At 32.5% G+C, this 14,913-nt stretch overlaps 2 protein-coding genes across 2 annotated transcripts; one reads left to right on the top strand and one right to left on the bottom strand.

Moving 5' to 3' along the window:
* Nucleotides 1-3,890: 3,890 nt before the first annotated feature.
* On the bottom strand, nt 3,891-6,001 carry LOC104889736 (xyloglucan endotransglucosylase protein 1). Its single transcript, XM_010675034.4, has 3 exons — nt 5,619-6,001; nt 5,152-5,351; nt 3,891-4,389 (listed from the first exon to the last, which is right to left on the bottom strand). The coding sequence occupies exons 1-3, from the start codon at nt 5,916-5,918 to the stop codon at nt 4,029-4,031; spliced, it is 861 nt and encodes a 286-aa protein (XP_010673336.2). The 5' UTR covers nt 5,919-6,001; the 3' UTR covers nt 3,891-4,028.
* A 5,049-nt stretch (nt 6,002-11,050) lies between these two features.
* Nucleotides 11,051-14,541, top strand: LOC104889735 (xyloglucan endotransglucosylase protein 1). The gene is made up of 3 exons (XM_010675032.4): nt 11,051-11,562; nt 12,686-12,885; nt 13,973-14,541. The coding sequence occupies exons 1-3, from the start codon at nt 11,263-11,265 to the stop codon at nt 14,328-14,330; spliced, it is 858 nt and encodes a 285-aa protein (XP_010673334.2). The 5' UTR covers nt 11,051-11,262; the 3' UTR covers nt 14,331-14,541.
* The last annotated feature ends 372 nt before the right edge of the window (nt 14,542-14,913 follow it).

The raw sequence follows: 14,913 nt of genomic DNA, 5'->3' as shown, positions 1-14,913 counted from the left end.
GTACACTAGTGCACTAGTGAGTACTCTTAGATACGTAAAGATGCAGTCTAGGTTTTCGGTAAGAGCCCAGTCAATGGTAAGAAATCCATATTGATAACAAGAGCCCAGTCAATGGTTAGAGGCCCAAATAGATAACAAGAGCCAGTCAATAGTTGGAGGCCCAAATTGATAACAACCAGAAGAAAGGCCGCGGCGATTAAGCCTTTCCTTGCACGGGCTTTGTTTGTAACTCCCTTTACTACTATTCTAAATGTTAAGTACTGTTGTAGATAAATGAGATATATGGAATATATAATATCAATAAGTGAACAAAGATTTAATACAAATACATGATTTTAGAGGTTGTTCAAATAATTGCCACTATCAAACTAAGAAGATATTTATTTTTTAGCAACGGGAATATATATGAAGATATATTGATCACCTACTTGCTATCTATCTATATTAGCATTTTTTTCATGTTATGCGTGCGTGTCAAATTAACGTTTTTTTCTCAAATAATTATTTATCGGTGTTACAAGAAGTTTAAGTCGAATAGACATTTATAATTATTTTTAATATTATAATATATTTTTCTTAACTAATTGTTTCATTGATTTTTTCTAGTTATTTTTTCATCATTATTCAAATATAGTATTGAGAAAAGGAAATTTAAAGCAGAAGAAAGTTTGTGCTCAAATAAAGTCGGAGAACTTTTGTATGAGGTTGAATCGTTGAATATTTAATAGAGTGGAAGAGTCTGGTTTATATAATAGAGATTACCAAATAATAATCAACATTGAGGTTTTAAAATATTGTCAATATATATAATTATTAATATGAACTTTAAGTTTTTTTTTTCTTCTGATTGTGACAATCAAGTTATATTGTCAATTTAATTTTTTATCAGAGTTTTTCACACATAGGTAAGAAGAGGAAATTATTCTCTTTAATTTGATATTTAATTGAAATTTCAAATGTAATTACATTATTACATTGTTCAATATATATGGCAAGTAGGAAGAAGAAAAGATTATTTAATATATTTACGATAATTCAAGTTCATTAAGGGTATATCAGACTTTTTGTAAGGGGAACACCATCTTCCTTCCCCGTCACTTATGTAACAGAGATATATATAATTAAGTATTTAAGTTGGTCGAGTTGGACTTCACTATCTATTAGAGTCTATTAGAGCTGGTTAATCCACCCATTTAATAGATCGAGTCTTGTCCCCTATATATTACCAGACTCCCTCAGTTCTTTTAGCTTCCTCTTTTGATAGTATTGGTCAAACTTGTAAAATTTTGACCATAATTTCACACTAATATAAATATTAAATACTCCTTATGTTTCTTTTTGTTCTTCCTATTAGGAATTGAGGGGAAGGGGAAACTAAAGAGTACCTCATGTGAGAATGAATCTTGGTAAATATACAATATTTTTTGTATTCTTTTTTATTAAGTAAGACAGAGAAAAGTATAGTAAAATGGATAATTAGGAATCATATAACCAACTTTTAGAACAAATAGTAGACCGCCCTCATAAATAGTAAAATAGGTAATTAAAATTAACTCCAAAATCTCTTCCTCCACCCCCCTAGCCAACCAATTGAAAATCTGAAACCCCACCCCTTTCCCAACCCTCACCCCCACCATAACCATCCAAAACCCATTCCACCCAACTTGCAGCCACCACAAACCCACCTCGTAAGGGCCGTAACCACCCTCTCACCCAACCCTCACCACCATGTAACCAGCACCGGACCTGCTACCTTCCATCTTTCACCATTTTTTTTTTGTAGATCCGAGTTTTCAAGCTCAACTTGAAATTATATGTTCTAGGGTTTCAATTTCATGGAGGGACGCGCGACTTTGATAAGGTTAGAGATGGTGGCAGCGACTCTAACGAGGGAGGAGGTGATGAGAGAGGAGGTTGCCGGTAACACATCAGGGTTCCGCGGCGGAAATCGTGAAGGTTGGTGGCAGTTGTAGTTTCGGGATGGGGGAGGGGATTCTGTGGAGGTGCTGGGGAGAGGACGAAGAGAGAGATTAGTTGATGGAAGGGTGGGCAGGGTCGGGGGTGCATGGGGTGTGTGAGGGAGAAAGAAAAAAATCCTTTTTTTTCGTTTTTCAAATATAAATAAAAATTAAAAAATCAACCAATAAAAAAGGGACACGTGTCCTAGAGAGTGCCATGTCAGCTTGTTTACCTCCTACAGCAAGTTAACAACCGATATTGCCCTACAGGAGGAATTTTGATGTATAATTTGTATTATTACATAATAATCAAAAGTTTTTATTATTGCGCGAGAACGGTCAAAAGTTTATATTACATATTCTTGTTAAAAAACCTTTATAATTTTTAGTTGTACGTAATTAAAGATATTATTAGTCAATACCATGAAAGTTGCACTAAACAAACTAAAAGGAACAAGATTACCTCCAAAATAAGTTTCTTTTTCTTTCTTTTATAAGTACATAAAATAATAAACAAAAATTATTAAAAAAGACGGTCTAATTTTAATATAAAAGTATACCTAGTCACTAAATAGGTTAAACTGATCACCTAAAGAAATTAACCTATCTAGTCACTATTGGACTAATTCTCTTTTTAATATTAAGCTTAATACCATTACCTAATTTTAATTTAAAAGTAGGTGGTCTCAATTACAAGATAAACTCAACAATAAATTATGAACTACTAGTATTTTGGTTGTTTTGTTGGATGTCTTTTTTTTTAAAAAAAATATATCATTTGCGCTGTATCCAGTTACAAATGGAACGATTCTATACTTTTTGGATCTATATAACATGCGTCTTCATACGTAGCTAGATTTATTAATCTTTTATACTTCTAGTAGTACTAATCATCATATGGTATTACGACATTATCTTGTAGTTTTATTTTTAGTAATCCATTGATGGGTGAACACACGGTGGAACAAATATCTCCCAAGAATAATACTATTACAGTTACTGACTCATGCACCGCAAGGTCCGCAACATCAACGACTTATAAGTTATAATAATCGGAGATTTGGTGTAGGAGATTTGTTACTTGTTAGCTCAGTAATCCAAGTTCTTTTAATATAGTTGAAGAAAACTATAAACAAGCAAGTAGTATATGAAATAAATTTCAGCAAAATTGTTATAACAGACGTGAGAAAGAAACAAATAATCGAATGTAAAAACAGTAAAAGTAGACAATGGATTTACGTGGTTCACCAATTTAAGAAAAATTAATAATCGAATGTAAAAACAGTAAAAGTAGTGTATGGAATAAATTTTAGCAAAATTCTTAATTTTATAAAAATAATTTAGTTCGAAAAACTTAAGTTTGGCGAGAATAAGTAAAATTTAACGAAAGTAAGATAAATTCAACAAAATTAGATTTAAGAGAATTGAGCCTAATAAGTGAATGAACTTTTTCATCTATAATTTGTACTATTATGGGTTTAAGTTAAGCTCCCATCTTTGTTAAATCCGATAATAATCAGATTAATTGATAAATTGTAATTTGTAAATAGGCTCTCTATTTTATAAAATTTGGCAAAAAGTAGATATATATTGTCGGTGACTGTCTTGTAATTTTTATATATATTTTGCCTGATGATGTTGCTGAGTTAATTAGAGATGTGTGTTTTAAAACCAAAATAACAAGAATATATATCTCCATACCCATTTGCCTAAGTGGTCGTTAAATATTACTCGTGTTTGAAGATTATTTGTCACGTAAATCATGGTTTGTAAAATGTCCACGGAGTAGTTAAAAAAAAGGTCTTTTTATATGAGAAAATATGACAAGCATGAAAATAAACCATCATTCTTAATTGAATAATCTTGACTAACATGGATATAAATATAACAATGGAATAACAATACAAGAAACATTTTTCTTTGTATCAACGATGAATAAAATGAATTTATTTCCATTCAATAATTAAAACATAATAATACAAATAATCAAAATTCATATGAATAGATAAATCATAATACAATATAATGTGAAAAAAAGTAGCCATGCCATATTATTTTTGATCAACCTCCTTAATTGAACTTTGAGTGTTTGCACTCTGGTGGAAAAGCTTGAGAAAATCTCTTCCAATCACTACAATAATTATAAATCATATAGTTCTTTTGAACCCACCTCAATCTTCTCCTACTATTTGCATCAAGATCATGGTTCTTCCAACTTCCATTGGCCGAAGTATCAATGTTGAAGTTGCGATAGTTGGCTACAAATGGTGCTTTAGACCAATCTGTCTTTACTAATCCACCTTGTGTAGCCCAATCATCGGCATTCCAAAGACTTGCATAAATTCTTTGGTATTGTTTCTTTGGGAAAAATGTTATTCCATGATTCTCATAGTTTCTGAATACTCTTAATGGTGTTTCATCTACCATGAACCTGTGAATTAGACGAGTTAACAAAAATTATTAAAAGAGATGGTCGAATTTTAATATAAAATAAAGTAGACCTGGTCACTAAATGAATTAAATTAGTTACCAATCGAAATAAATTAACCTAGTCATTATTGGACTAATTCTCTTTCTAATATTAATTGCCTAATTTTAATTTAAAAATAGGCGGTCTGTTACAAGACAAACTCGTGAATTAAAAGACAAGTTTTGGCAAATGGTACATAAATTATAGGTTAATTAAAAGAATCTAATTCGTATCTTCATTTAATATATATCAAACTTATCGGCATATTGAGGATATTTTGGTAATTTTAAATATGGATTTAAGAGCATTTTTGGGAGACATTGAGAAATAGATTAGAGGATATTTTCTTTAGAAAAATTGAAGATGATATCGTATTAATCTAAAAAACGTAGCAAAAAATAATATTATTAATCCTCCATTCTGAAGTAAATGAAACACTTCTTTATCTTATGTGAGAGCTTTTTAAGAGAAGCGTTTCATTTATTTCATAATGAAGGAAGTAGATAAAATGATTTTTTTTTATAAACATACTTCGTCTTTGTTAGTATATCATACTCATAATAGTTTTTTTTTGTTTTTAGGAGATGCCTTTTATTTATTTCAGACTGGTGGAAGTAGATAAAATGGTATTTTTATTTATAAACATATTTCTTCTTTGTTATATTGTATGCACATGAAACTATGAAGAAATATATTCTCGAATTAAATAAGTAGAATACTCACATGATGAGTCTTGGGTTCCAAACAATTGAATAGGTATGGAAGTTGAGGGATGGATCAAACCAAAGGTGGAATTGTTGTTCTCTATTGCCTTGCCCTTCACTGAACACATTGGTATGGACAGTGTAAGGTTGACCACTTACGTTCCCTAAGAACTCAAAATCAATCTCATCATGTACACCTGTACTTTGATCAGATGATAACTGCAATACAAATTACAACATCAATAATCAATCAATAAGTATCAATAGTTTTTTCAAGAATTAAGATTAATAAGAACTTATACAAAAGTGATAACAAACGGCTTAGATAGAATGACGACAAGTTACTATTTACTAGTCGTTTTAAAATAACATAATGACTTAGCTTATTACTTGATGGTAACAATCTAATATCAAATTGACTGTAATAGAGTCTTTTATCTGTTCGTATATTAATAAAAAAAAGTAGCAAGTAAAAAAAAAACTTACATAAAGAGTAGTCACTGTGCCAGCAGCGTTACCAGGAACGAGTTTCATTTGCATATCAATTCTTCCATACTTATATTCCTTCTTAGAACGAAATCCGGACCCAGAAAACTTGTCTAAGGATAGTGAGAGGTCACGGGTTCCAGGGCCGGACATCTGGACTCTATGGTCACCAAACGTTGGTTCGAACTCGTCGCGGAAGTTGCCAGCACCATAGGCAGTAGAGCTCAGTACAAGAGCAACAATCATAACAATTTGGAGAACGAGCATCTTGGCATGATGCCCATTTGGTGGAAGTGCCATGTTTTTTTTTTCCACAAGAAGAATAGGGAGATTATACTTATGAAGAAAGATTATGTGTTATTTTGTGTTTAGTAGTTGTGTGAATAAGAACGTATAGAAAGGTGTATATATATAAATTCTTGGAGACCGTTGGGATATCTAGTAAGCACATGCAATTGCAAGGTGAAGAAAATAGCAGTTTCCTAGGTGAGTGTGATGCGGACTTGGAGAGCATCGGAAGCGCAAATCACGGATTTGTGAGCATAAGCTGGCCAATAATGTAATAAAATTACTAAACATAGAAATACTAACATTTAACGTAGAAAACCGCGTAGTTTACCACAAATTATATACTCCAGCTGAGCTCTATGGATACTTGAAGTTAAGGTCCCGTTCTTTTGGATTCGGAAAAACTAAGGCTATGTTTAGTTCACCTGAAATTTTCTGATCTGAACTTATCTGATCTGATCTGAACTTATTTTTTCTGATCTGATCTGATCTGAACTTATATTTTCTGATTACAAGATCTTATCTTTTAGATTTTGCTCAATATATAAGAAAAAATATAGTCATGTGGGGTCTTGTTTGATTCGTCTCAATGAGTACTTTATTAATATTCAATTATTATAATTTTTACTAATATGTAATGAAAGATATAATGCTTTTTAAATATAAGCATGATCTGAACTGATCTGATCTGAACTTATTTTTTCTGATCTGATCTGATTAGATCTGAAATAAGCAAAAATAAGGTGAACTGAATATAGCCTAAATTGAATTGAATTGAATTATTTGAAATTGAACTGTTGAGAGTAATTGAAATGAAAATAAGTCCAAAAAAACAGGGATTCTGTAAATGTATCATGCTTTCTTTCTAGAAAACTGTACAAATACTCATTCGAAAGGATACATATTCATTTAAAAAGATACATGCTAATTTGGTTTTGGCCTTTGGGTGTAGTACATAGGATACTTGTTCATAATTTTCAACTCTATGACTATGAAAGTTCGTAAAGCAATCGATTTAGGCCCCGTTGTTTTGGATTGTGAGAAACTGAATGAGCTGAATTAAGGGTCTGTTCTCTTCGACATAAAACAGCTGAACTAAACTGAATTGAATTGAATTGAACTGAACTAAACTAAACTGAATAGTGATATGTGAGAGTAAAAGTATTGTCAAGAGCTGAACTGAAATAAACTGAACTGATATAAACTGAACTGAAAATAAGTTGGGGAGAACAGACCCTAAAAGTAAGTCCAAAAGAACAGGGACTTATGGCATGTAGTCTTACAGACTAGATTTGTTCCTTATATGATATATCTACTCCATTCGTTACCAAATTAAGCTTGGTCTAATATACAGAAACGAACTATTTAAGGGAGTTAGTTCAATTTCCACTACGGCTACTTTGCGAGAGGGGATCTATCCCCTTACCCTTCCCCACCTTTCCAAATCGTCGACTAACTCGGGTCTAGTTGACCTATGAGAGATTTCTTAATTACTTTTTTTTTAATAAAATCTACCCCCTCAATTTCTATTATATTATGTTGCATTTCTCTTTATGTACTTCAAGTTTGCCAACTTTAGCCGCTTAATCTTACGAACATATAGGGCAACATATTGTATGTCGAATCTTGTTAAATTTATCATGACTATCGTCGTTACTATCTAGTACACGAGATCGATTGGTCATATATTATGCTCTCTCGCTCTCTCTCTCTATATATATATAATTGAGTTCATATGAGAATGCATACTTATATGAGAAATGAGAATGAATTTTACACGCTATAACTCTTATGAATGAGTGACGTAACTCTAATGAAAAAGTGATGTAACTCCAAAAACATAAAATTTGAAAAAAAAATTCAAAAAAAACAAAAAAAAATTGAATTCAAAATTTTTTAGAAGGATATAACTCTAATGAATAAGTTTTGTAACTCTAAACCAATCGTGTGGTTGAGATTCATTCTCATTTCTCATATAAGGAGCATTCTCATGTGATCTTGCCTCTATATATATATATATATATATATATATATATATATATATATATATATATATATATATATATTGATTTATGAAAAATGGTATTATACGAAAATTATTCAATGTATTTAATGACACGATTTATATAATTTTGGTATCTATCATCATACTATAAGATGTATAAATAATCAAAGTATATGTATAATTGTATATTCTTTTAGGAAAATATACATGCTTTAAAGTTTTTTAAAAATGTATCAATTTCTTAAATTTCAGCTAAAATTAGTTGTTATTTGTTTTTATTATCAGTTTTCTTACTCTTAACTTCTATACATAGTACATTTCAATGCTACATTTAGCATCTTAAAACATGAAAAATCCTAATAGTATCAAATTATTAATTAGTTGTAAACAATTTATTTGTCTTTGTCCAGTTGGGCGGTCATCCCTTACATATTATACTGATTGGCCTTGTTCCAGTTCCTCGGATGTTGTTCATACCTGTTATTCATGTGAACATGTCGTAAGTCTGGTAGCACCGATATAAAAGTCCAATAATGTGACAAAACACGTATATGTTTGTTAGTGTATGTTTAAATAATAGCTTCTCTTACACCTTTTATATGTAATAGAAATTGACGTTAGTTGAACCAAGATTGACGCATAGTCTTGTTACGTTGCTCATTTTTTAAGACCTCTATAAGAACCGTGTTTCATTACTATACAGAGTATAAAAATATTTTTTCTTCTATGATACCTACATATCAAGCCTATAGCATTATTCAGGGGAACATTTGCGGTTAGCCCAAGTGAAAAGAACTGAAATAGAGCAAGCTGTAACTCTTTGTATAGTTATATACTTATATATAGTTAGGTCTGCAATTTTTTTTAATAATGTAGTGGGTTTGGTTTGGGGTGTTAAAAATATACACGATATACGGATCCACTTGTATTCGATCCGTATTCAATCTGTCACGATTGGGCATAATCAGGTTTTCCATCTGATTTATTTTGATTTGGAATCAACTCAGCCCAGTTATACCCGAACATATCATAACCCAACACAATATGTTACGACCAAACTTGATTTGAACCCAGATAAACCAAAATCCGAACCTGATTCGCATCCGACCAAAAGTCAATCCAAACCCAAGTAGACCCGAGAAAACTCGTTTAGACCCAATCCATTGTAACCTGATTAATGTCAACCTAGCCCATTACCGAGATGATATTATCAATCAAATATGTTTTGCTCATAACTTTGATTCGGGCTCTTATAATTACTTCTATATAAGATATTAAAAATTGTTATTAATAAAATCTCTGGACATATTTGATAATATGATAATTATACTCAACATTGGGCAAGTTTATTAAGTTGTTCATTTATGTATTTCTCGCGTTGTCGCGCTCACAAATATACGTGTGCCGATCCAACTTCGATCTATATCGATAATGTCTAGAAACTAACTGATTCAAACATATAATGGATTGTTCCAACTAGACCTGAATTCGACTTGAGCTGACCCAAGTCCATCCGAACACGACCAGAGCTGACCCAAGTCCATCTGAATCCAACTTGATTTGCACAAACCCATTTAGAACCCGAGTTATGTCTATCCAAAACTGATTTGAGCCTAGCCGAAATGGCACGACCCATAACCATCTCACATCCGAGTATATACGTTGATCAGGCTTGATCCGGCTCTGACCTAACCGACACTCAATTTGAAAAAAGGTTTGATCCGGCACGATTTGACCCAAATACATCCGACCCAACTCGGGCTCACTCAGACCCACTCGATAACCCAAATTGGCACGCCTAGCGGCCGGGTTTATTGTTAGGTGATCCCCAACTTAGATGAAGCCCAAATTCCACACCTCCTTCATAATCCCGAATCTTCCAAAGCAACAACATATTCTTAGTTACCTGAAATTAACCCTAAACATTCCACTAGGAAGGTGGATAATGTCTACAGAATATAGGTGAGACATTATTATATGTTTATATTGCTAGTTGCAAGTATTTCTAAGATATTACGCTTATGTAGAGAGAAGTGTCCATGAGTCGAGTTATGCTCTCTTACCTTTTCTATGTTTAAACTCACTTTACTTAGCTAGCTTTACTTCAAGTTTGAGTTATAGGAGTAAGGCTCCGTTTGGTAGGGCGTAAAACATTTTCAGTGTAAAATGATTTTCATGGAAAACAATTTACAATGGAAAACACAATTCCAAAATTAGTTTTCCGTTGTTTGGTTCGATGTAAGAAAAATGATTAAATGAAAGGGAAAGTAAGGAGGTAGTGAGAGGAGTGTACAAGAGAGATAAGGAAAATAGTTTTCCCTTCATTTTGAAAGGAAAATGGTTTTACATCATTGGGAGAGTAATTTTACCCCAAGGGAAAATGGTTTTACACTCTTTTGTCAACCAAACAATGTAAAACTGAAAATAGAGGAAAATAGTTTTCCGGGAAAACGTTTTACGCCCTACCAAACGGAGCCTAAATCTAGCTTATAAGCTTGTCCAAACTCAGCTAATTCTGAATTTTTCTGATAATTTAGTATTAACTCAAGTTTAGAGAAAAAATTATCTTTTAATGAGAGGATTGTACATTTATACTTTACACTTATGAAAATCAGATTTTAATGAATTGCCGAAGAAAAATGGTCGAACCATGAATTATTAAGTTTTGTAGATGCAATAATCGAGATTATGTTAATTATGTAAAGAAAAATATCATTCATGAATATACATATAATGAACAAAAAGTTCTTGAACTTTTATGGCGTGTATAGATTATTAGAAGTATTATTAAGTTTACATCATAGAAGATCATTAAAAACTCTTTTCTGTAGGGTAAGATCATAAAATAATTTGATCATATATAATTCAGGACAGTAAAATAATGTTTTGGATGATTTCAGAAAAATTCATTACCTCACATAATTATTCATCACACAATATCAGTAGAACTTGAGTAGTAGAGTACCAACAATATCCAAGGGGACCTACAAAAAAATACGTCTTGAAATTCGTATCGAAAATCGGTTGAGTTCGATGATTGGCCAGCTAATGCATGCTCCATACCTCTACGTACTGTGAACCTTCCTTGTTATTCATTCATTTATCCAACTTCATATATGTATATATACCTCGTCTTTCACTCTTTCTTAACCATGTTCCACACTACACTAGTGTAATAGTTAACCTATAATTTCATCTATTGTAGTTTTTGTAGGTGTCTCAAGTTTATAGGAGTCAATAGGTCACCATTCCTCCGTCTTGAGTCTTTTCACGTTTTAGTATATATAAAACTCGAAAACGAGTAAGTCTCGACTTGCATCACACAGGTGATTCCGAGCCTACCCCAAAAGTATGGGATTCTTATCAAATGGGCATCATGAAAAAGTTCTTGTACTTAAAATTGTTATGGTGGTTGTTGCCATGGTGAGCTCTACCGCCTTTGGTGCAGGTAACTTTCATGAGGCGTTTGAACCCACATTTGGTGGCCATAGGGTCCAAATATCCGGCCAAAGAAGCGAGCAACTCTCGCTCTCCTTGGACCAAGGTTCTGGATCAGGGTTTCGTTCTAAGAAGGAATACATGTTTGGTAGAATTGATATGCAAATGAAACTTGTTGGTGGTAACTCTGCTGGCACTGTCACTACTTTATATGTAAGTTGTATGTTAACTTCTTAATTATAATACTGTTACAAGATCGACTTTAGTATATAATCTTGTTTATCTTACTAAAATTTCATTGGGTGCATGACGTTTAGCCAGTTTTTTTTTTAACTTATAGACAACTTTTTTTCTTAAACGAACATCTTTATGAACATTCAATGTTATCAATGACATAGTAGTTTATACTAAGGCTATGCTCCCATCTTATTCTTATACAACTTAACATATTTTTACTAAAACATTTTATAAAGGAAGAGAATATATATAGCCTAAAATAACCGGTACAAACAACTATAAAATTTACCAACTTACAATTAATAGGTCAAACCCCCCCCCCCCCCAAATAGTGATGGCAACTAGTGCGGTTTGCACGGGTCGTGCGGGCCAAGTGGGTTGGACTGAGATTTCATGGCCCAACCGTGAAATTCACGTGTTGGACGAACTGATCCACGATTGAGCAATTTTGGCCCACACCAGTATGTTATCGGTTTTCAAAGTTCGGGAAGCGAATATGGTGTTTCGTGGACCTAACAGGCTGGACCGGATTGGCGTGCCGGCATAAGAATTTTTTTTATTTTCTGTTTCGAAATTATTTCATCATAGGAATTATTCATTATATATTGTTATATAAAACCTTTAAGATTAATTAAAATATACACAATTATTAGGACCAGTGAATAATTTCGTTAGTTTTGAATTTGATTGAATTATAATATATGTAACTTGATTAAAATATATAATTTAGTTGAATAATTACTTGGACTGGGCTGCTATGGTTCATGGGCCTGGCTAGACCGGTTTCATGGTCTGGGTTGGGTAGTGGTTTTAGTAGCAGGCTTTCATGGGTTGGATTCAAAATATCTGACCTACCCACTAATTTCACAGTTCGAGCCAGGTCGGACCGGGCTTTCACAGGCTCGGCCAATAGGGCCCACAAGATGGGTTGTGCTGGATTGGCCGCAGGCCATCTCAACCCTCAAACAAGGCCCATATCCGATTCTATTAGTATATTATCTATTAGCTTATATAGCTCGGTACATCCTTACTCCATATATGCATATACTATAATATTGATTGTTGAAAAATACTCTCATGACATTCTTATTATTTGCAGTTGTCATCTGATCAAAGCACAGGCAGACACGACGAGATCGATTTTGAGTTCTTAGGAAACGTGACTGGCCAACCTTACACCCTTCACACAAATGTGTTCAGCCAAGGAGAAGGTAATAGGGAGCAACAATTTCACCTCTGGTTTGACCCAACCATCAACTTCCATACCTATTCCATTGTTTGGAACCAAAAACTCATCATGTAAGTCTAACAAAATCATCAATATTATTTTTATTATAGTATATGGCAGCTTTTACATCTAAAGTTTTTGAATGTTATGTTCAAATTTGAGAAAGTATATTATTAGGTTTTCTTAGAGACATGCAAAAGAGATCCCTCTTAGAACTTATATCCATTATATTGAACGTGGCAAAAGAACTGGTTTATTTGTGCGTTATTATTCAATCTTGAATTATTGCCACACTCTTAATTACAGGCCAAATTTGACTCAATTTGACCCGATTTGAATATATATGGCTAATAGTGATTAATAATTAAGCATATAAGCTAATTGATAAGTGAACCGAACCAAATTCTTCATTACTCGAATATGACTCAAACAAATTTCTCTTTATCCTTAGCTTTTTCATGAATCATGTAGAGGTGGTTATGGGCCGGGTCGGGTCAAAATTTTGTGCCCAAAGCCCACTATTTCGGGCCAAATTTAGTGGGCTTTTCGGGCTAAAAAGTCATTTTAGCTTGCCCAAAGCCAAAAAATTTGGGCCGAGCCCGACCGCGGCCAAAAAACCTGGCCCAAAATCGGGTCGGACCGGGCTAAAATGATCAGCTCTAGAATCATGATAACTTACATCTATAGTACTCCCTCTGTCCTAAAATATAGTTCCCATCTCCCTTTTTTTCAGGGTAATTTATGCAAGTGGAATAGAGGAATGTTAAAGATTTTTTTGTTTATTAAAATAAATGTGATATGGAAAAAGATGATTTTAGGAGAGAGAATGGAGAATAAGTGGTGAAATAGCATTAATTGTAACATTTTGGTTGAATAAACAAAGGAAAAAACAAAATTCAAGAACCAAATAAATGATGGGACACAGTTTTTCTAGAGAAATTACGGAAAATTGTGGAACTAAATATGAAAATGAAAATTATATTTTAGAACACCCAAAATAGAAATGAGAACTATATTTTGAAACGGAGGAAATATTAGTTTATTTTAATTTCTAGGATGTAATTTGAATTTTAATTAATGTAAATTTTTCCGTTGTCAAAAAAATTACCCTTTTCACCCCCTCTAGTCTTACACTCATTATTATCTTTACATTTGTAGGTTCTTGGTGGATGAAACACCAATAAGAGTATTTAGAAACTATGAAGATCGTGGAATTATATTTTTTCCAAAGAACCAACCCCAAAGAATATATGCAAGTCTTTGGAATGCTGATGATTGGGCTACTCAAGGTGGATTAGTAAAAACAGATTGGTCTAAAGCTCCCTTCAATGCTTATTATCGCAACTTCAACATTGATACCTCAAATAATGGGAGTTGGAAAAACCACGATCTCAATGAAAATAGTAGGAAAAGAATGAGATGGGTTCAAAAAAACTATATGGTTTATGATTATTGTAGTGATTGGAAGCGATTTTCTCAAGCTTTTCCACCAGAGTGCAAGCATTCGAGAGTTTAGATCGAGAACTAATATGCATGGACAGAAGATGCGTTGTCTGCCATTTAATTATTATTGATCTCCACTATATTTATTGTATGATTTCACATTCTTTTACGTCACACATTTGTTTATCACATGCAATTGTTTAAGATTTTATGTAATTTCATATTATTATTTGTTATGCTATTATTCATCAATATAATAAGATCAAGTGTTAATTTTTAATTTACGTAGAATGATTTTGAGAAGGTTATTTATGCAATGAATCAAATATACAATTCAAAATTGATCTTGGGTTAGGTAAAGATATTAAACATACAAAAAAAAAAAAAAATCCACTCTCTCGATACTCAAAATGGTCATCCTTCTATATTGGTTTCCGGTCCTTTTTACCCAATTGATATAAATAATAAAATAATTCATTTCTTTTGTGACACCTTGTATGTTTATATGATACCAGATCATCAATAATTTCATTTAAGACATGTTAAATAATCCTATTGATGCATTACTAACATTAACTTCTCCATAACGTTTTGAGAGGAACATTCCCATGCCATAACATTACTAAGATAATATTTTAACCTTTTTATATGTGTAT

The sequence above is a fragment of the Beta vulgaris genome, chromosome 3 (genome assembly GCF_026745355.1).
Source record: "Beta vulgaris subsp. vulgaris cultivar EL10 chromosome 3, EL10.2, whole genome shotgun sequence".
In the NCBI taxonomy this organism is placed as follows: domain Eukaryota; kingdom Viridiplantae; phylum Streptophyta; class Magnoliopsida; order Caryophyllales; family Amaranthaceae; genus Beta; species Beta vulgaris.
Note: the sequence above shows the minus strand (reverse complement) of the source record. Positions and strands in the feature narration are given on the sequence as shown.